The 20,455-nt window shown below is 37.4% G+C and overlaps 1 protein-coding gene across 1 annotated transcript; it reads right to left on the bottom strand.

The window, feature by feature from the left end:
• Positions 1-325: 325 nt before the first annotated feature.
• LOC105825424 (chromosome unknown open reading frame, human C8orf89) lies at positions 326-11,795 on the bottom strand. The gene is made up of 4 exons (XM_012663199.1): positions 11,630-11,795; positions 9,637-9,790; positions 6,266-6,321; positions 326-507 (listed from the first exon to the last, which is right to left on the bottom strand). The coding sequence occupies exons 1-4, from the start codon at positions 11,754-11,756 to the stop codon at positions 359-361; spliced, it is 486 nt and encodes a 161-aa protein (XP_012518653.1). The 5' UTR covers positions 11,757-11,795; the 3' UTR covers positions 326-358.
• Positions 11,796-20,455: the final 8,660 nt, after the last annotated feature.

Genomic DNA, 20,455 nt, shown 5'->3' with positions numbered 1-20,455 from the left:
CTCTTCCTCAAACCTTCTGCTGCAGCTTGTAAAGTTCATGGCACAGGACAGGCGCTCAAAAAGTATTTATCAAATTGAATCAAAAGATGTAATCAACATGCATAAAATTCATGGAATGTAATTTCTCTTATGCTTATATTCCCATAAATCATAATTTAAATGTCTCTGAAATGTTAACAAAATACAAATTATTCCATCTATAACACAAAGTATTTATTTCTTATTTACATTTCCATTTTTATTTCCATTTACATTTCCATGTAAATCATTATGCATCATATCACATATTTTAAAAAAAAGAAGAAAAAATATAAATCTTAAAAGTCAGTGAAAAAAGCATCACACTGTGTGGTATTCATCAGCAGTCTCGTAGCTCTCCTTTCTTGTCTTTTTTTGATTTTCTGGTTGTTTCCTGACGAATGGTATCATACTCCAGTATGGCCATTCTGGAAAGCCTCTGTAGGTACTGAGATGGTGCTCCAGTGAGAGGATCACTGAAGCTAGAACCTGGGGGTGAGGGTGGGGTAATACGCTATTAAAATTAAATTGGGCACACATGAATGATATTCTATAAAATTCAGTGTGCGTGAATGACTATTAAACACTACTAGTTCTTCACACAACATATACTTTGAATTGGAAATGCCAATGCTTACTTTCTAAAGGGACTGTGACTGTGATAGCAAGTCACCTAAAAACATATTTAGCTGAAAAAAACCCTTAAATGCTTGTATTTAATTATATAAAATTAAATCTGAGTCTGTGAGGTACTTCTTAAAACATGGGATGGCTGTGGAATTTATTGCAAAGTAAAAGGCACAATCTCTATAAATAACTCATTTCATGCTTTACGTGCTTATCAATTTATTTTCTTCAAATAAAATCATTTCCCATAAATGCTGAGTAAAACGGTAAAATTGTAAAGTAAAATAAATCATTCACTTAACTGAAACAGCGTTCATCAAGCTTCTCTTATGGAGTGGTAGTTATAATGATGGATGGCATTTATTGAATGATCTTTGTCAAATACTTTACATCTGTTTTATACAAACAACTGCAAGTACTATCTCAAATTTCAGATTTTAAAAAGACAATTTAGAGAGGTTAAGGAACTTGCCCATGAGCACATACCCAGTAACTGTTAGAGGCAAGATTGGAACCCAGATCTCAAACTCAAAGTTCCCATGTAATCAATACATATTGCCTCTAAATATATAAATATGTAAAAACATTTCTATTTAGAAACATATAACGCTTTGAAAATAATATACTGACCCATAGTGCTTTAAAATATTATTATTTAACATCACACAGTTTCAAGTGTAAAAAAAACCTGTCTTAAACTCTCCCATGTGGTTGTTATTTTTTGTTTGTTTTGTTTTATTTGCAGGTGTAATATGAGTGAGAAGTTCAGAGAGAGAGACTTGAGGATTAAGAATATAATCAGGACTCCTATTCTTAGCTATACAATGGACCTGACACTTTAAAAGACCCTCCAGCAACAAAATAACTAGATTCTAGGCATTAAGCAAACCTGACAAAAAACTTCAAAGGGTCAGTATCATACAGACAAATGCAATTAAGTTAGAAGTTGTTAACAATAAATTTAAAATTCTCAAATATTTAGAAATTTACACATTCTACATTATCCATCAGTCAAAAAGGAAATCATAATGAACATAAAAAATACTTATAGCTAAATTATAACTATCATGAAACTTGTGTGATGCAGAAAAAGTTGCACATAGAGAGATTTGTACCCTAAAATTCCTATGTTAGAAAAGAAGATTGAAAATTTATAGGCTAGGTATAAGATACACATTAGGAAAAGAGTAAACCCAAAGAACATGGAAGAAAACATATAGGAAAGAGAAGAAATCAATGAAGTAGAAAAGAAAGTTACAATAAAAGAGATTTTTAAAAAAGACAAAAATTCTTAATCGAAAAGACTAATAAAAAGGAAAACCTCTGGTGAGGTTAATCAAGCAAAAAAAAAAAAAAGAAGGCACAAATATATATTAGGAAAAGAGGGATAGAATTACAGATAAAGCAAAGACTAAACTGTATATTAATAAATTTTAAAACTTACACAAAAAGCAAAATTTTCTAGAAAATATAACTTACCAAAACTGATTGAAGGATTAGAATGCCTTAAGAGTCCTAAAATTAAAATGATTGAATCAATATTAAAAGATTCCCCCAAAGAAAATGAGTAACCCAAATAACTTTACAAATAAATTTTATCAGACTTTCAAGAAAGAACGGTCATTCCAATTTTAGGTCATTTCCTTCAGGAAATAGAAAGAGGAAATAGTCCCCAATTCATTCCATGAGGCCATTATAATCTAGATACTGAATCCAGAGAAGGGTAGAACAAAAAGGAAAGAGGATGGTTATAAGATCAAATTGCAAAAATTAACTACATTTCCAAATACCTATAATAGAAAGTTAGAAATTTTAAGTTAAAAGGAATTGTAGCAGATTATTAGCCTAACTCTCAAAACTTTTTGCTCCTTCCTCTGTAATGGAATTTTAACTGGGCACATGGTCATCCAGGTATAGATGACATTTCTCAGCTTGATTAAGAGCTAAGCACAGCCTTGTTGCTAAGATACTAACTAAAACAAATTTCTGTTGTTTACAAACTACCCAGTTTATACTATTTTGTTATAGCATCCCAAACAGACTAAGATATTTGGATCACTTGTAGGTCTGTTTCTGTCTTCTGTTTCTCCTCTTGGTTTTTTGTCATTATTCCCCGCCCCCACCCCATGCCTGGTAAATCTTGATTGAACGCTAGACATTGTATATGAAAACCTATAAGGCTCTGGTCTATCTTGTAGTCCTTAGAGAAAATTTGATTTTCTTCCGGCAGGAAGATCACTTTACTCCAGCACTACTAGATTTTAGTAATTTTTTTGTTTTTTTAATTTAAAAAACATTTTTTTAGAGAAAGGGTCTTGCTCTGTCATCCAAGCTGAAGTGCAGTGGCACAATCATAACCCACTGTAACTTCAAACTCCTGGGCTCAAGCAGTCTTCCCCCCTCAGCCTTCCCTCCGAGCCTCAACTGATCCTCCTGCCTTGGCCTCCCAAAGCACTAGGATTACAGTTGTGAGCCACCATGTCTGGCCTGGACTTTAGGATTTTTTTTTTTTAAAGCTAGACTAGTTATGGTATGCCTTTATTCAGTGTGTAGCCCTACAGGAGTTTCAACTGAAACCCTGGAGTGTTTACCAAGGGCCCTCCATCTTGGCAGTCCTAAACTCCCACCTCTGTCTCCACGGCAGGCGCTATGTTACTGAAATCTCTGCTCAGTTCTTAAGCCTCATGGAAGCTGTTTTCTGCTTGATTTCCTGAAATACTGACTAGCACACAACCACTTGGGGATGGACAAACACGTGGAGGGAAAATTGCTCATAGAATTTGGGCTCCTTCTCTTTGGTTATTCCTCCAGGATGCTGGCTTCTCTAGACTTGTCTACTGTAAAGATGGACTGATAAAAGCTTGTCCCTTAGAGCCACGGGAGAAAGTTCTCAGGGTCATTTTTTAAGAGGTATAACTATTGAAACAGATGACAGTTGCCATAGTAATCCTTGAAAAATTTAGATCACATTAAAATTATTCTTTTTTAACATTATTCAGTGGAATGATCCTCATTCTGATCAGAGTTAAATAAGAAATCGTTTCTAAAGCACTACATGATCAGTTACTCCATTATTTTTCTTACCTCGTCTTCCACTACTTAGCCATACTGGGCTCCTGTTCTTCCAGCCGGCCAGGCACCATCCTGTCTTGGGCCTTTGGTGGCCCCAAGAGAATAATTTAACTCCCTCACCTCTTTCAAGTCTTTGCCCAAATATCACTCTCAGTTAAACCTATTCTGACCAACCCATTTAAAGTTGTAAATTACCCTTCTCTACCCAGATCTCCTGACTTCCCTTTCCCTATTTTTGTTTGTTGTTTCTCTTGCACTTACTTACATTCGAATATGCTATACAATAGACTCTCTTACTGTATTTTGTGTTTGTTGGCTATATTCTCTCAACAGACTATAAGCTACAGCAGGGCAATGATCTTTGTTTTATTCAGGGATGTACCCTAAGCCCAAGCACCTAGAACAATGCCTGGCACATTGAGATACTTGATTCATATTTGGTGAATGCATAAAGGAACTGCCTTCTTGTATGACTCTGAAGGAGAATAATTTTCAACAAGTAAACAAGGAAATACTTCAGTAAATACTAAAGACTCCATTTGTTGTAGAAACTAGTATTGGCACCGCAGGGATACAAAGGTGAGTAAGACACAGAAGCCATAAAGTTGGCCTGTTGGAAAATGGCAAGTAAATATTTGGGCAAGATGCAAAACAAATGTCTCTTGTTCTAATTAACATTTATATTTTTATCTTATGCTGTCTGTTGATTACAGAAGTTGTTTATAGTATATGGAAATTCAGAGGGAAAAAATCCAAGGAAGAATTCATGAACACTTAACCTTATGAACTTCGCAGTCTGAACTTACAAAGTTATGAACAACTCAATTCTGACTGCTACCGACAATGTCAATGGATGCCTTACTTGGTAATTTTAGTTTTTGTTGTTTTGTTTGGAGGTGTTCTCTTAATTGCATTATTCCATAAGTACAAAATCATGAAAGTGACGAATGCACTTGCAACAGTTCCCAACCTTTTTGGCACCAGGGACCGGTTTCATGGAAGACAATTTTTCCACAGACCAGGGATGGGGGGTGGAGTGTCGGTGGGGTGGTGGGGGGGTTGTGGAGCTCAGATGGTGATGCGTGGCCCATTTCCTAACAGGCCATGGACTGGTACTGGGCTGCAGCCCCGGGGGTTGGGGACTGCAGCACTAGAGGAAGACAATAATGATTATGATAAAAATTAAAAATAAGTAAGATTATAAAAATCTTAAAATTCTAAGGGAATAATTGTTGCATATAGGTAAAGGATGAATCATTCAATAGTCTGAAGCACAATGGCAAATAACATATAATGTTAAAGGTGTTATGCTTAGACCAGTGGTTCTCATCTAGGAGCGATTTTGTTGCCCTGGGGACATTTGGCAGTATCTAGAGATATTTTTGATTTTCACAACTTGAGGGGTGCTAGTGGCATCTGGTGAGGCCATGGATGCTACTAAACATCCTACAATGCACAGGACAGACTCTGACAACAAAGAGTTGTTTGGTTCAAAATGTTAATACTGTCACCATTAAAAAACCCTGGCTTGGACAATAATCAACAAAAAATAAGAAAACATAATTAACAAAATGGAAAAGTTTTGATTATAGAGTTCAAGAATCTTTACCATTAACTTTGGGTAAAATTACTTCAAGAAATGGCCAAGAGTTTATAGTAGAACTTAAATGTTAGACATATGCATTATGTCACATGCCATATAAGGCTCCCTTGGTATAATGCCTCATGAATCCGTAACATATAGAAGGGCCATGGCAATAGGATAGATGCCAGAATGCTAGGAAACTCTCTACCATCTTGTAGACAGCATTAAAAAGTGTAATTACCTGCCTCAACAAATTTTTCTATGTCTATTTATGAAAAACAAAGTTCTGATCAAACATATCAGAAATGCAGAAGTGAGAAGGCCTGATTTTAAAGTTTTGAAGAACAAACTCATACTTTGAACATGGTAGAAACATACCTTGGTGCTGTAAACTCTCTTAGTCACCATGGATTTAGGAATAACTTGACTTAAGAGTAGCTTTTGGGGACTAAAACTGTTACTATATAGATAAGTTTCCGTAGCTGGATGTCATAGATATACAGGCTTCATGAAAATGCTATGATAATTAGAAGGTAAAGCTAGAAAGGGAGGTTGGGGGAAGATGGCAAAGGGTTCATTACAAGGCTAAAGAGTTCACACTTTAGTCTGTGGGTGATGAGGAAGTCCTTGTTTTTCAAGAGAGTAATATAATTAGAGGTCAAGGCTTTAGGCTTTTGTTGAAGGATTTCAAAGGTCAGAGACGCAAAACAAAAAGACCAGTTTGCAAGTGACTAAATAGCCCAAGTGTGACATGAGGAGGGCCTATCCCAGGGTCCCAAGATTATGAAGGTCTATTTATAATGAAACTAACACGGTAATTTTATAAAAGAAACAAAGCTTAAAAGAAGTAGTAACAAAACAAAGAAAATTACATCAAAGAAAAGAAAGGAAATTTAAAAAATAAAAAAGATAAGTATGTGACACCCCAAGACATGTGGTGGAAAAAAGAATGAGCCAGCTTACCTTTCGATTTCTCCCAAAGCGGTGCCATGGTGTATGTCTCCTCTGCCTTCTTTATCCTAAAGATTGTGTATTATCATAAAATCACTTGTATGTAAATATGGGTTATATTAACTTTAAAAGATATAGTCAGAGGCAAACAGCATAGTTTCAGTGTAACTCCCTTGTTGAATGACATCACATGGAAATTAAATAAATGTTAAATAAAGGAAACTCCATTATAACTAATCCAATCAGAAGCAGATATGAACCGACCCAACATCTTGGTTTTTACTGGTAAATTTTGGCAGTGGATGAGTGCTATGTCTGACTCTTCCCATAGATCTTTATCATAACTCTCAGCAGTCATGACTCAGGCAATGAATGCTAAGAGGAAGGGAACCAAGATTAATGGCATCTGGATGTGTTGGATACCAACTATCACTTATTTGTGCCCTTTTTACTTGTCAATCACCCCAATCTAAATTTTGTCATAATTAACTTTTGTTCCTACTGGAATAGATCTAAATAATAAGTCGATTATCAGGGGAAATATATAATGATTGAATCTGCTGTGGGTGAGATAATCAATCATAAGAATTTCAAACTTCTTGTAACTATTTTAAACCTTAAAAGTCAGCAAACAGCTTTTAACGTCTTCTGCTTCTCTTAAAAAAAAAAGTAAAAAAACAAAAAAATAAAAGTCAGCAGCAACTTTTTAATACTCTTCACTTCTAAGATTACTGTTATTAGTTATATTACCAGAGTGTGCTTTGAGACTCACTGTAAATTTTTGATTATCAACAAAGACATTTGAAAAATATTAGACTTTAATCAGAACTTTACAATAAAATAGTCACAGATGGAGAAAAAAAGAGGGTAAGGGGTTGTGCACAAACCAAACAAAAACGAGTACTTCCCTGCTTTGCCAATGCTGTTGTTTTGTAGGGCACAGTGCAATATGCAGAGGAGAATAAAACGCTTGCAGGCAACTTGACATGTTCTCACTAGAGTGGCCAAAATGAAGACACTTGTGTCAAAGGCAGCGAAAAGAACGAACGTTTATGCTTGCCAAACACTTTATATAAATTATGTCACTTAGCTACCACTGTTCCACTTTATATGTGAAGAGCACTTGTCATAACATGAATAAAGTATATTCAATTATCCTTCTTTGACTTAAGTAAATTCACACTCAAGTCAACGTAAAATGTTTAGAAAAAATTTCACAGTCAAATCACCAGCGAAAATCCTAACCAAACCAAAAAAACTTTGAAATAGGGTAGAAATAATAGCAAGCAAAATGAAGACCCTAAATTAAGAGGTAGAATGGGCCAATATAGGGGTACTTTCTAAGGTTCCAGTTTCTTTAAGACTATCACATGTATTGAAGAAAGGGTAACAAGACTGGTCCACACTGATACAAAGTCCATTGCCACAGACGGCCCTACACATGCCCACCCTTCCCCAAAGGGCACTGTGACCCCCAGTAAAAATGACAAGAGTAAGTTGAGTGTCAGGGACACAGGTGTCTTGGTAATGATGTAAACTGACTGTCCTTAGTAGGTTTTATACTCAGGTTTCAAATGGTCCCTCTTCTCTCTGTATCCCTGCCATCCCTCCTCTTCGACTTAAGTTATCATCTACTCTACGAGCAACTCACTCTCTTCTACCTTATTGTGATAAGGCCATCTCTGATCCTGCCTTATTTTATTATAATCTTGCTTCCGAAAGAGTAATTTTGCCTTTTATATTTTATAGCTTTAAAATATGTCTTCAGATAATATTAAAAATTATAAGAAAGGCAATATGTATGGTATCGTTCATTGTGGTGTTATTTACAAAGCCAAAAAAGTCAAAGCAACTTAAAATTCAACCATAGGAAATGGTTAAATAAACTGTGGACCCATCAATGAAATATAATGTGCCAGTAAGACTGTTTGATGGACATGTAATGACATGATAAAATACATACATGTAATATTAACACATTGACTGCCACACTAGAAAAAAAATTTTTTCCTTGGGACCATGGTGTTTTATTATGAAAATAGAATAAAAACTTCAAAAACAAAATGGTCCTTTCTAATTTAATAAAAAATTTGTTATTTTTTTATTGTTTTCTGTGCATGAGTTACATGCAACTTGAAAAATAGTTGAAGTGGTTGCCAAGGTAAAGAGATGTGTGAGTTACATGTGCTTCATGAGGCTCTGAGTTCAAAACTAGCATGAGTTAAATACAACTCACTTGGCCATTAATACATTAAGTACAAAAAAAGGGGAGCCAGGATAAAAAATTTCAAGTACACTAAAATCACAACTAAAATAAAATCCAAGACAAAAAGAAGGATAGACGAGAACACCCAACAATGAAGATGGATGTGTTAGGATGGGTAGATTACCAAATAATTGTTTTTCTTTTTTCCCCAAATTTTCTGCAAAGTTCTTATTTATTTTCACAATTTAAATAAAAATTATCTACAACTTTTTAATATGTTCTAGTTTTCTATTTATATTACCAGAATTTATTTCAAGAGTATTTAACAAGAACAATAGTACTAGTTGGAAAACTCAAGAAATATACTCTGAAACTCCAATCTTGTGTGCTATATATAACTGGATGACTTGAAAGTTCATTATGATGAGAAAATAATATGAAAATATAAATCTTCCCCTAAAAGAAGTTGCAACTCAGAATGCTATAGTGCTTCATATATTTTAGGCTAGCAAAGTGAATAAGCACTAGATATTCAATAAATATCTGAAGAATAAATGAATAAACCAAAGCAGAAACTGAGTAGAATATGAAACTATCTCGCTAACTTATAGGTCCCTTTGGAGAAAGGGATTGTCTTCTAATGATATGTTAGTCAGTCTGATTTATAGCAGGAAAAGGATGTATAATGTTTGTGAATGTCAGTATTCGAATCAGGGAGACTTTCCTGGCTGAAAAATTCATTCCTGATAGTCAATGCAGAGTCTTAATTAGGCCAACATCTCATTCAGAATCTCCCCTCACACCACTTTAATCATACTGGAAATGAAATACAAGTTCTGTGTTCAGGATACAGAAACCTGTTAATATTACTGAGAGTTAATTTTTTTATCGCTAAAAATTCCAGTGCTTTCATGGGCATAATCTAGGCGAGGGCAATCAAGCTTTTTAAAAGGAAGTCCTTAAATCCTTTCTGGCAATGCCACTTGAAAACAGAGAAAAGTGCCTACTTGTCAAACTGCATAAAATGGCTAACTTGGAGTAAAGAAATTAAATCCTTTATGAAATAAACCAGTAGTCAAAAAAGAATTAGATTCACTAAGTCAGAAAAAACTCTACATTCAGCAGCATTACTACAAATAAATAGTCAACAAAAGGGGCTTGGGGGGCAATGACCTACCTGACTGTGGGCATCTCGAAATCACCATGGAGCAGTCTTTTATGAACATCTAGTGGCGTTGAACTTACACTTTTGTGGTAACTTTGCAATGCTGGTAAATATGGCATTTTGACACATTCTTTGACCTCTTCCAGACCAAATGCTGTGGTGTATTCTAATTTAAAATATTACCATAATCATCCTGATTAAATATATACTGCTTTTACTACATATTAAAATGCATAATAAAATATATCAATACAAAATCAGCCATTAAATAAGGAAAATGAAGCAACTATAATTTATCTAGCATCTTTCCCAGGAGAATCTTTCAATTCCTACCACAGGGACTACGAGAAGGGATAGATTAAGGGACTGATTAAGAGTTAGAATAAGAAAAAGGACAGCTTTGCAGACCTTCCACAGTCTTCGCTGTCCTCTGTGGTCATTATTTTATTTAACTAAAATTCCCAGAATTCTATGTACATTCACATTGAAATAAAAGTCACTTTTAAGAATCTTATCTACTACTTTGAATCTTTCAACTTTCCTACTTTTACCTAAATAATCAAGAGTTATAAGGGCTGGGCACAGTGGCTCACACCTGTAATCCTACCACTTTGGGAGTCTGAGGTGGGAGGATCAACTGCTGGAGGCTAGAAGTTCAAGATCAGCCTAGGCAATAGCCCAAGACCCCATCTCTATTTAAAAAAGCTACTCAGGGGGCTGAGGCAGAAAGATTGCTTGAGCGCACTAATTTGAGGTTACAGTGAGCTATGATCGTGCCACTGCATTCCAGCCTGGGCAATAGCCATACCCTGTCTCTAAAAAATAAAAAAATTTAAAAACAGGAGTTATAAATTCATGATCAGATTAGCTAGCGATGAGAGGTAAAAGAATTCTACTTCAGGCATTGATTTTAATTTTCTCTCCACAAAATTCCATACCAACTATTAATATAAAAAGCAACATTGAAGAGTCATGACTGCTTATTCTACTGACCTCACATATCAATGGACCAAGAGATCATCAAATTATATTTTTAAAAAATCAGTATGAAGGCATTTAGGGGAAAAAGTAGATTAAGAGGTTAAAGGTTTGGCTGTTCTTTAAACATAGAAAAAAAATTTTAAGCATCCTCTACAAAGCAAGTCTAGCACAACAACAAAAATGGTAATTTAAAAGGACTGGAGTTAAATGTTCAAAAGGCTATTTTGCAAGCTTTGATTTTTGCTGTTTTGGAAAAAAATAATTTCTCTTCATTAAAAACATACGGATTCTCTTTTCAGCAATTTGATTTGGGGGATAGGAGAATGGATAAATTGGTGTCTTTTGAGAACCTTTAATGGGTACTTTTTCACCAGTGAAAACGTTGAAAAAAATGTATAGCAGACACCCAAAACCAGAACAGATGAAATACTTGAGTAGTTTGAATTTTGTTATTTCAAGAATTATACCTCCATTAATAAAGCTGAAGGCAGAATTCAGAATGAACAAGAAATGCATTTATAACTTGAAAGTAAGGGGGAAGCTATTAATATACTCATTTACATGTCAAAAGTTCTCAAACTTTTTTAAGACTCAAAGACTTTATTGAGCAAGTATAGGACATAAGATACTATAACTTGCTCAAAAATAAAGTTTTGGTTGAAATTATTAATATGTAAAGGCATTTTAAAGATTTGAGTGGCTTAAAATATAAAAATCAACTTGAGTTATTTAAAAGAAAACACTATAAAAAGTGTGATCAAACAGAGATAGTACTATACTGAATATTAAGAGAAGTAGTTCTTTAAAATTTGTTTTTATCATGAGTCACAGAATTACATTAATTAAATTATTTTAACTTGCTTCTATTTTTCCATAAACTTAAGATATAATTCTTACACAAATATCACAGAAATTATAAAACATCTCTTGACTGCCTGAAAAATGCATGTATTCTAAGAAAATTTATACAAAAAAATAAATTTCTATGTTTTCTTAAGTAAAACATTAATAATAATGAAGTTACCTTTCCTTATCTTTTGTGTTTCCAAAACTGCTCTTTTCCAGCTACTCTCAAAATGAAAACAACTGTCAAGGGAATTTCTGGTGACTTTAGAAGTATCAAATTTGATTTCAGGAGATAGCACTGACATTTTTTCTTCTTCTTTCAACAGTGCTGATGAAAATGAGATGCTACTCCAGATACAGGACACAAAAAACAAAGAAAACAAGGTATTCCAGAGGTTAATGTTTTTTCTAATTTATTTTCCATCATGCAGATTAAACGCTAACATAAATTTAAATGAAAAGCTTACTTATAACATGTAAATACATATTCTTCGGATTTTAAAGCAAAAGCCCTTTAAGAATGAAGCAAAAATATATAGTCCAGAATGTTTTTATATTTTAAACTTTAAATATTTTAATGAATTCTTTCAAATTCCAGGTCACAGATATTTGGCAATATAAAAAAAAAAATGTAAAGCCCAACAGCAAATTATCATCTACAAGAAAATAGAATGGTTGGATTCGCTCAAAAATATTACCATTATAAAATGCATTTATTTGTGCCCGAAAAAAAAGACAAATTCTACGCTCTGTGGAAAATAAACAAGTCCTCAAGATAGCAATTACTTTTATTCTAAACACGAACCCAGAAGAATGTTCAATCATGTATCCTGCTTGTTTAATATATTAAACATATATTCATTTCAATCACATATTTTAATGGGTGTCTGTTGTGTGCAAGACATTGCTAAACTCTGAAAAGAGTACAACGTGAGCAAGATGTAGCTCCTACTCTCAGGAGTCCAGTGGCAATGGCAAAGAATGACAACCACCACTAGTTACAGTTTATTGAACACCTATTTTCCAGGCTCCTAGCTGGGCATTTTACACCCACTTTTTCCAACTATCACAATAAAAGAGTCAGAGAGAGCCAGATTCAGCTAATGCTCATTCATTCATAAAAAATAAATTATTTACTTAGGGTTGATTCTAATGCCAAGAATTGCACAAGGCATTGGAGAAATATGCTGAACAGAACAGTTCCTGCCCTTGAGGAGTTTAGGATCCAGGAAAAGAAATACAGATAAGAAAAAGGATAATACCATTTTAGTAAGCGCTATGATGGGCAAATGATACAGGATGCTACAGAGCACACGGGAGGGAATCCTACCGCAGTCTTGGGCATTAGGGAAGCCTTTCTGGAGGAAGCTAACAAAGCAAGGGCATGGGGGAGAGGGAGGAAGGGGGAGAGGAGGAGAAGGAGAAGGAGGAGGAGGGGGAGGAGGAGGAGGAGGGGGAGGAGGAAGAGGGGGAGGAGGAGGAGGGGGAGATGGCTCCTACTAGAGGAAAAGCACAGAAAAAAGCATCTCTCTCTCCAGGTGAGAGACAACATGGCTCAAGAATGTCGTTTAACATAGCTGGAGCAGGCACTGGTGTGTTGCACACCAGCAGGGAGGGAGGGGAAAAACAAGGATGTGGGAGGAGGGCGGGGAGGTGAGGGCAGAGGGAAGAGCAGAACAAGGCAGAAGAGGGAGCAGGAAGGTAGCCTGGGAGCTGAGGGAGTTGTGAGAGGTGGAGAGCCATCTCCAGGGAAGGCTGCTCCTGAGAAGCCAGCGGTGTCCAGTCCTGGGGAGGCTGTGCATTGTAACAGGAGAACATGAGCCAAAAAGAAAGAGGGCAAGGACTTTGGATTTGGTGATGAGATCTTGGGTTTGCTTGAGACGGCAGTGTTGGGAGTTAAAGGGGAGGGAGGAGACCAGGCAGGAAAGGGCTGGGGAGTGGGGGTGAAGCGTTAGGCAGTCAGGGGAGCAAGCGAAGGGAAGGGGACAATCCCAACTCAGGGCTGGGCTGCTCCAGCCTGGCCTGACAAGTCCTCTGGCCCTGGCCTGCGCCTCCTTCCCCAGCAAGGCTCAGAGGCCTGTTCCCTAATGCTGCCACCACCCTGTCTATTCTTGGGCTTGATCCTCTTTCCAAGCAACAAAGAGAGTGGCTCATTCTTTCTTTGATGCTCTTGACCACAAGCTCTTTTGATTTCATAGGATTTGTTGCTAAAAACCTGAGAAAACAAACAAGACAATCACAAGGGCAACAAAAATAATGAAAATGACAACAAAACTAAACTAAAATGTGGAGTACATTATAATTTCCCAAGTCTTAAAAGACTATTAAAATCATGATCCAGACTCCATTCTTAAGAACTTCTTTCTCCGTCTGTTTGCAAGGGTGAAGATGACCAGACAACTTTCTTTCAGCTCCTTTCCCTCTTAGAACACTCCTTCCAGGACAGAAGAGGCAACCAGGGACCAACAATAAACACCTCGTACCCTCCAGTGGACACTTGCATTTCTGAACATTCCAGACTGAGTTGCACCAAACAATAGCCCTTGTGGGGCATTTCATCCTACCAGATCAAGAGAAAACTTTCTTAAAACTGGTTTCTTTTAAAAAAAAAGAGTACACATGATAAATACATGAAGATTCATTATACTATTATCTGTATGCTTTTGTGTATATTTGAAATTTTTTGTAATAAAAAGCCTTTTTTAAAAAAAGCTCGCAGCTACAAGAATGTATAACTTAAGGAATGTGCTGAAATAATGAAAAACCAAATGTTTTTGATCTGATGTTTTCTGTAAACATGGTCACTACCTAATTCTAGTGGAAAGAGAAAAATTAAGAATGCTTTATAGGACTAATAAAAGGACCGTTAAGAAAAAGCACATGTAGGAAGAGATAATAAAAAGAACAGAGGACATGTGTTCTAGGGCAGGCAATAAAACAAATCACTCAAAACAAATGTCTTCTCAAATTAACAACAGAGAGAATCAGGGTTGAGATAAACTAATTGTTTAAAACTGATAAGAATAAAATAATTATCATATTTGTAATAATTACAAAATATGGGTGTATTTGAACATTTTTTAATATTCCAAATACTTTTAAATTATTTTATCACCTAGCTTAGAAATAAAGGGAAATGTAAAATAAATGCTTGTTCACTTATTCATTCTTCATACATCCATTTATTCATTTAACAAAAAAGTACTGGATGCCTAGCATGTCAGGCACTGAGGATATAACCGTGAACCAAACCAGATAAGGCCCCTGTTCTCCTGAGACAGACAATGGTAAGGAAATAAATGAACCAAGTTTATTTGAGATAAACTACGATGAAAGTAAAGTTCTTTATTGGCGACAGGTGAGTTCTACAAAGTCACTATGAACGCTAATGTTAGGGAATACTGAACCATTGTTCCTACGGTAAACACAGGGTTAGGTTCCTGTGAGCCTTTGGTCACAACATCTTCATCAATCAATGAATACATCACCATGTTTTATGTGTGTTTCTATTTAAAGACATCTTATTTAATATATATATTGTTGATTCATTAACATTGAGCTCAAGCCAACAGTGCGATGGCTCATGCCTAAATGAAGCTTATCTAACATGTGTATTTTCTCCACAGACATATCACAGCCTTCTTGCACTTAGGAACACCAGAGAGCACTTCAACGTTACACTTGGGGGGCTTTTTCGATAGCAAAATCATCAACAAAAAGCACAACAATGCAAAAAGCATGGCACTAAATAGCGAAAAGCATACTTGCTAACCATACGAGAGCTGACACAAGAAGGCAGAGTGCTGCCATGTTCAAGCTCAGCCAGGAAAATGCAAACCTGGCAACTCAAATTTTTCACTGCTCTGCACGAGTCCACAAGTGACCAGGAAAGCACTTCAAATATTGATTTCGGGGTTACAAATAAATTTCAGTGAGTAGGTGAATCTGTGAATAATGAGGATTGACTATAATGCATCATGGCAATGTGCTTAGGGGCAGGAAGTACTTCAGACTGGGTGACTAAGGAAGGCCTCATAGATGATTTTGAGCTGAGATCTGAATGCCCCAGAGGTAGCCACAGATATCTGGGGAAGATCTAAACCGAAGAGCACTCTTGACGAAGAGAACAGTGAGTGCAAAGGCCCCGAAGCCAGAATGAGGTTGGCATGTTCTAAAGGCAGAAAAGATTAGTGTGTCAATAGCTATGGTGTCCAACATGGCAGCCACTAGCCACACGTGGCTACTGAGCACTTGAGATGTGCTAGTCAGAGCTGAGATGTGCTGTAAGTGTGTAATACACAGCAAACTTCAAAGACGTCTTGTGGAAAGAAAGAATCTGAACTAGCTCGTTAACAATTTACGTATTGCACTGATTTTGTGTTGAAATGATACTATTTTGGATATGATGAATTAAGTAAAATAGATTACTTCAATAAATATCACCTGCCTCTTTTTACCTTTTTCACGTGGCTTCTGGAAATTTTAAAATTCTATATGTGGCTTGCAAGGGGGAGAAGAGAATAAAATAAGGTTGGAAAAATATCAGGTATCAGATAATTTAGGGTTTTATAAGTGATAATAAAGAGTTTGGACTTTATTCTAAGTGCATCGAAAATCAATCAGAAGGTTTGGAGTAGGAAGAAACATATCAGAGTTGGGTTAAAAGCAAATCTCAAGTTAAAAAGTGCATAGAGGACACTGTGGAACACAAAGAAGGGAGTTGTTAATAATCAGGAAAGTCTTCAAGGAGATGACCCTTAAGCTAAGTTTGGGTCAGGGGAATGGGTCAGCCACTCTGTAGAGTGTCGTTGCTGGGCAATGACACAGACATCAACAGGGCTGCTCCGTTCAAGGAACACAAGAAGTTAAATATGGTTACCGTGACGATCTCTTCCATGCCATTCTTCAAAGAATCCAAAATCTTTATCTTCAGGTCTCTCTTCTGAGAAATAGGTACCTATAAATAACTGCTTTTAGATATCTTTACTTGTACATCTCAAATTCAATGTGCTCCAAACTGATCTCATGTTTGCCTATCAAAGTCTGGTTCCTTCAGTATTCCCTAACACAGCACCTGACAGCACCATCCTCCAGCCACAACAAGGTAGAAACTGGGGTGCCAACCCGGACACCTCTCTTTCCTCCTAAATCTAGTAATGCAATAAGTCTTGTTGGTTTTACCTTCTGCGTATCTCTTAATCCATCCACTTCTCTCCCTCTCCTCCCTGCTCCAAGCTGCCCTTATTGCCTGCCTGGATTACTGCATTAGGTTTTATTTTTATTTATTTATTTATTTTGAGACAGAGTCTTACTCTGTTGCCCGGGCTAGAGTCCCGTGGCATCAGCCTACCTCACAGCAACCTCAAACTCCTGGGCTCAAGCGATCCTATTGCCTCGGTCTCCCCAGTAGCTGGGACTACAGGCATGCGCCACCATGCCTGGCTAATTTTTTCTATATATTTTTAGTTATCCAGCTAATTTCTTTCTATTTTTTCTTTAGTAGATACGGGGTCTCGCTCTTGCTCAGGCTGGTCTCGAACTCCTGAGCTCAAACAATTCGCCTGCCTCAGCCTCCCAGAGTGCCAGGATTACAGGCGTGAGCCCCTGTGCCTGGCCTCTGCATTAGGTTTTAACTGATCTCCTCACATCCACTCAAATTCCCACTCTAAAACTTGAATTTCAAAACCCTAACGAAGGTATCTTAACTTTTTAAAAATGCTCATTACCTTTCTTATATTTACCTGGAAACAGAAAAATAGAGGAAGAGGGAAACAAGAGACCAAACCTGGCCGGGCGCCGTGGCTCACACCTGTAATCCTAGCACTCTGGGAGGCTGAGGCAGGAGGATCGCTTGAGGTCAGGAGTTCAAGGCCAGCCTGAGCAAGCGTGAGATCCTTCTCTATCAAAAATAGAAAAATTAGCCTCTACCAAAAATAGAAGAAATTAGCCGTGCATGGTGGCGCATGCCCATAGTCCCGCTACTGGAGAGGCTAAGGCAGGAGGATCCCTTGAGCCCAGGAGTTTGAGGTTCAGTGAGCTATGATGACACCAGTGCACTCTAGCCCTTGTGACAGAGTGAGACCCTGTCTCAAAAAATGAAAAAAAGAGCCAAAATCTTTCAGCCAGCTCTTGGCTCAGTATGAGTTGGCAGGCAGCCTCTGGGCCTTTCAGCAGATGAACAGACCTGCTGGGTGGTTCCTCACAGAAGGGCTCTTCTTGGGGGAGATTGCTCAAAGTTTCTATCCACTCAATTGGCTGTCATCATGACACAGAAAATGATGCTGGAATACTAGAGCTTTTATTCCAGCTGCCAGGCCTTTGCCCAGGTGGGGAGTCTCTCTTCCCTGTGGCTCCTCACCGCTGGGGACTCTGTCTGCTGTGAGACCCCCAGATACGCACTCTGGGACCTAGACATGTTCTTACTTAGATGATAATTTTCCTCTACACACTATTCGCTATACTTAGAAATTTATGCTAAACGTTTTAATCTTACATCATTTTCAGCAAGCATCTTAGATGGTTTAAAGACAGGAATTTATGAGAGTAATCTATTATATGTGGTTCTAAGGAATACAGATAACATCTAACTTTAAGATGTTTCCATATGACAAAATACACCTATACAGGAAATTTCTCCAGCACTCCTGAACCAGTGTGTGGAAGTCATTGGAGGCCACCCCCCAACTCTATCTGCCGCTTCTAATTAATCCACTCTCCACTCTGTAGTTATAGTGATCTTTCAACCAAGCAAATCACGTCACTCAGCTACTCTGAATCCTTCAGTGACTTCCACTGTTCTTGGGTTAAAGACCGAAACCCCAACACGGCATAGAAGACACTGCCTGCCTTGCTTCCGCCGTGCTCTCCATCTGCTCATCTGGTCTCCATCTTCTGTATCAGCCCACACACGTCTTCTCCAAGCTTATATGGGAGGTTGGGGGGGCGGGGCTCTTTTCCACCCCAGGGCCTCTGGACACACAGAATACCTCCTTAATCCCTTGCCTGATTAACGCCTCACTTTTGGATATCAACTCAAGTGACATTTCCTCGGGGAATCTCCTCCTAATGCCCAAGAACAAGTGAGGGCTTTCTATCAGATGCTGATAGCATCTGTGGTTTTCTCATAGTACTTATTATAGTTTGTTATCATGCATATACATGCAATTATCTAATATCTATCTCTGACACTGGCCTATAGGATAAAACTCCATTTTGCTAACTCTTTAGTTTTGCAATAAAGAACCCCTTCAGAATGGTTCCCAACCTACTTTTGCCTTGTCACTAGACAGTATCTCCCCCCACCCCCCACACACATACTCTAAACTCTAATTCAGGAGCCAACAAACTACAATCCTTGGGCCAAATGCAGCCTGCCACTTGATTTAGTAAATAACTTTGTGCTGGAGCCACAAACACAGCCACAAATGCCCTTTGATTTACATATCGTCTATGGCTGCCTTTGGTTTACAAAGGCAAAGCTGAGTAGTTGCAACAGACTATTATATGGCCTGCAAAGCCTAAAATATTTACTACATCTTACTGAAGTTTGCCAGCCCCTGCTCTAATTCATTCAACAAATATCTATTGAATACTTACTACATATTATGCTAGGTGCAAGTTCTCAAACTGAAAAATATATGTGTAATAGGAATTCTATTTTCTTCCCTAATGGATCATCTTAAGGTTCGTGCACTCTATTTTAGAAACTACAGCTATAAATAATTGGCGCTACTGAAGGATTATATATAGGTCATAACCTGATTAGACCTAAGATTTTAAAATATTGCTTTCACTTTGGCAATATTAGAAGAAAGACAAGAAGGAGGAGGCCAATTAGGAGACCACTGTAAATGTCGAAGTGAACCGTAATGAGGGCCTAAGCCAAGGCAGAAGCAGACGGAGAGACAGCAGGACTGGGGTTAACAAGGTAGCATTCAGAGGCCCTAGGAACTGTGTATGAGTGGTGCCACCCAGATGGTAGGAAGAAGGGTGAGGAGCCATTTTGAGTGAGAAGAATAATTCAGTTATGGACAAAATGAGTTTAAGGTGCCTGTGTGATATTCAGAAGAGGATGTCCAGAGATGGGGGCAGGTTTAGCCAAGATACAGATTAGGAAGTTACCCGCAGAGTTAAAGCCACAAGGACACATAAGGCTGCCAGAGTAGTGGAGTATATGAATGAAAAGTTAGGAGGAGTAAGAACAAGTCCAAGGTCACCAATACGTGAGGGACAGGCAGAGAATAAGTTGGCCACAAAAAGACTGAAAAGGAATGTTAAAGAGATAGAAGAACCAAGCAAGGGGTGTCAGGAAAAACCAAAGGTAGAGAGAGTTTCGAGGAAAAGGAAGTGGTGAACAGTTTCCTTAGAAAGATGTAATGTCAAAAGAGCTGTGTTTAAACGTGAGAGACTCTGAGCTAAGCACAGTCTTTTGAGGATGGAGACAATTAAAAGGTAAAGATTGAAAACGCAAAAGAAGGTAAATAACTGACTAAGCATTTTTCTGGGGAAGATGAGAGGAGTGAGGGTCACGAACAACTGCTTTTTTAAAAAATCCAAGATAAAAAATAAAACGTTTCTATTAAACAATGGCAGACAGAATAAGGAAATAGCACACAAAAGCAACCAATATGCATTAGTTTGCTACGGCTGCTATAATGAGGTACCGAGACTGAGTGGCTTAAACAGAAATTTATTGTCTCACGGTTCTGGAGGCTGGAAGTCCTAAATCAATGTGTTGGTGGGGTTCGTTCTTTCTACGGGTGGTGGAGGAGAAAACTGTTGCCTGCCTCGTAGATCGTCGTCTTCCTGTGTCTTCACATCATTTTCCCGCTGTGCATATCTCTGTGGCCAAATTTCCCCTTTTTATAGGAACACTGGTCGTATTGCATTAGGGCTCACCCTAATAACCTCATTTCACCTTGACTACCTATGTAAATAACCTATCTCCAAATAAGGTCACACTCTGAGGTACTGGGGCTTAGGACTTTAACACATGAATTCAAGG

The sequence above is a fragment of the Propithecus coquereli genome, unplaced genomic scaffold (assembly GCF_000956105.1).
Source record: "Propithecus coquereli isolate 6110/MARCELLA unplaced genomic scaffold, Pcoq_1.0 Scaffold8, whole genome shotgun sequence".
NCBI classification, from domain to species: Eukaryota; Metazoa; Chordata; class Mammalia; order Primates; family Indriidae; genus Propithecus; species Propithecus coquereli.
Note: the sequence above shows the minus strand (reverse complement) of the source record. Positions and strands in the feature narration are given on the sequence as shown.

What these genes read in the sequence shown, in the direction of transcription:
- LOC105825424 (XM_012663199.1), bottom strand. Translation starts at nt 11,756, where the DNA reads ATGTCAGTGCTATCTCCTGAAATCAAATTTGATACTTCTAAAGTCACC. An exon ending in TTCGAGATGCCCACAGTCAG is followed by an intron (nt 6,322 to 9,636) that starts GTAGGTCATTGC and finishes CACAATCTTTAG; the next exon opens with GATAAAGAAGGCAGAGGAGA. An exon ending in GCTTTGGGAGAAATCGAAAG is followed by an intron (nt 508 to 6,265) that starts GTAAGCTGGCTC and finishes CCTCACCCCCAG; the next exon opens with GTTCTAGCTTCAGTGATCCT.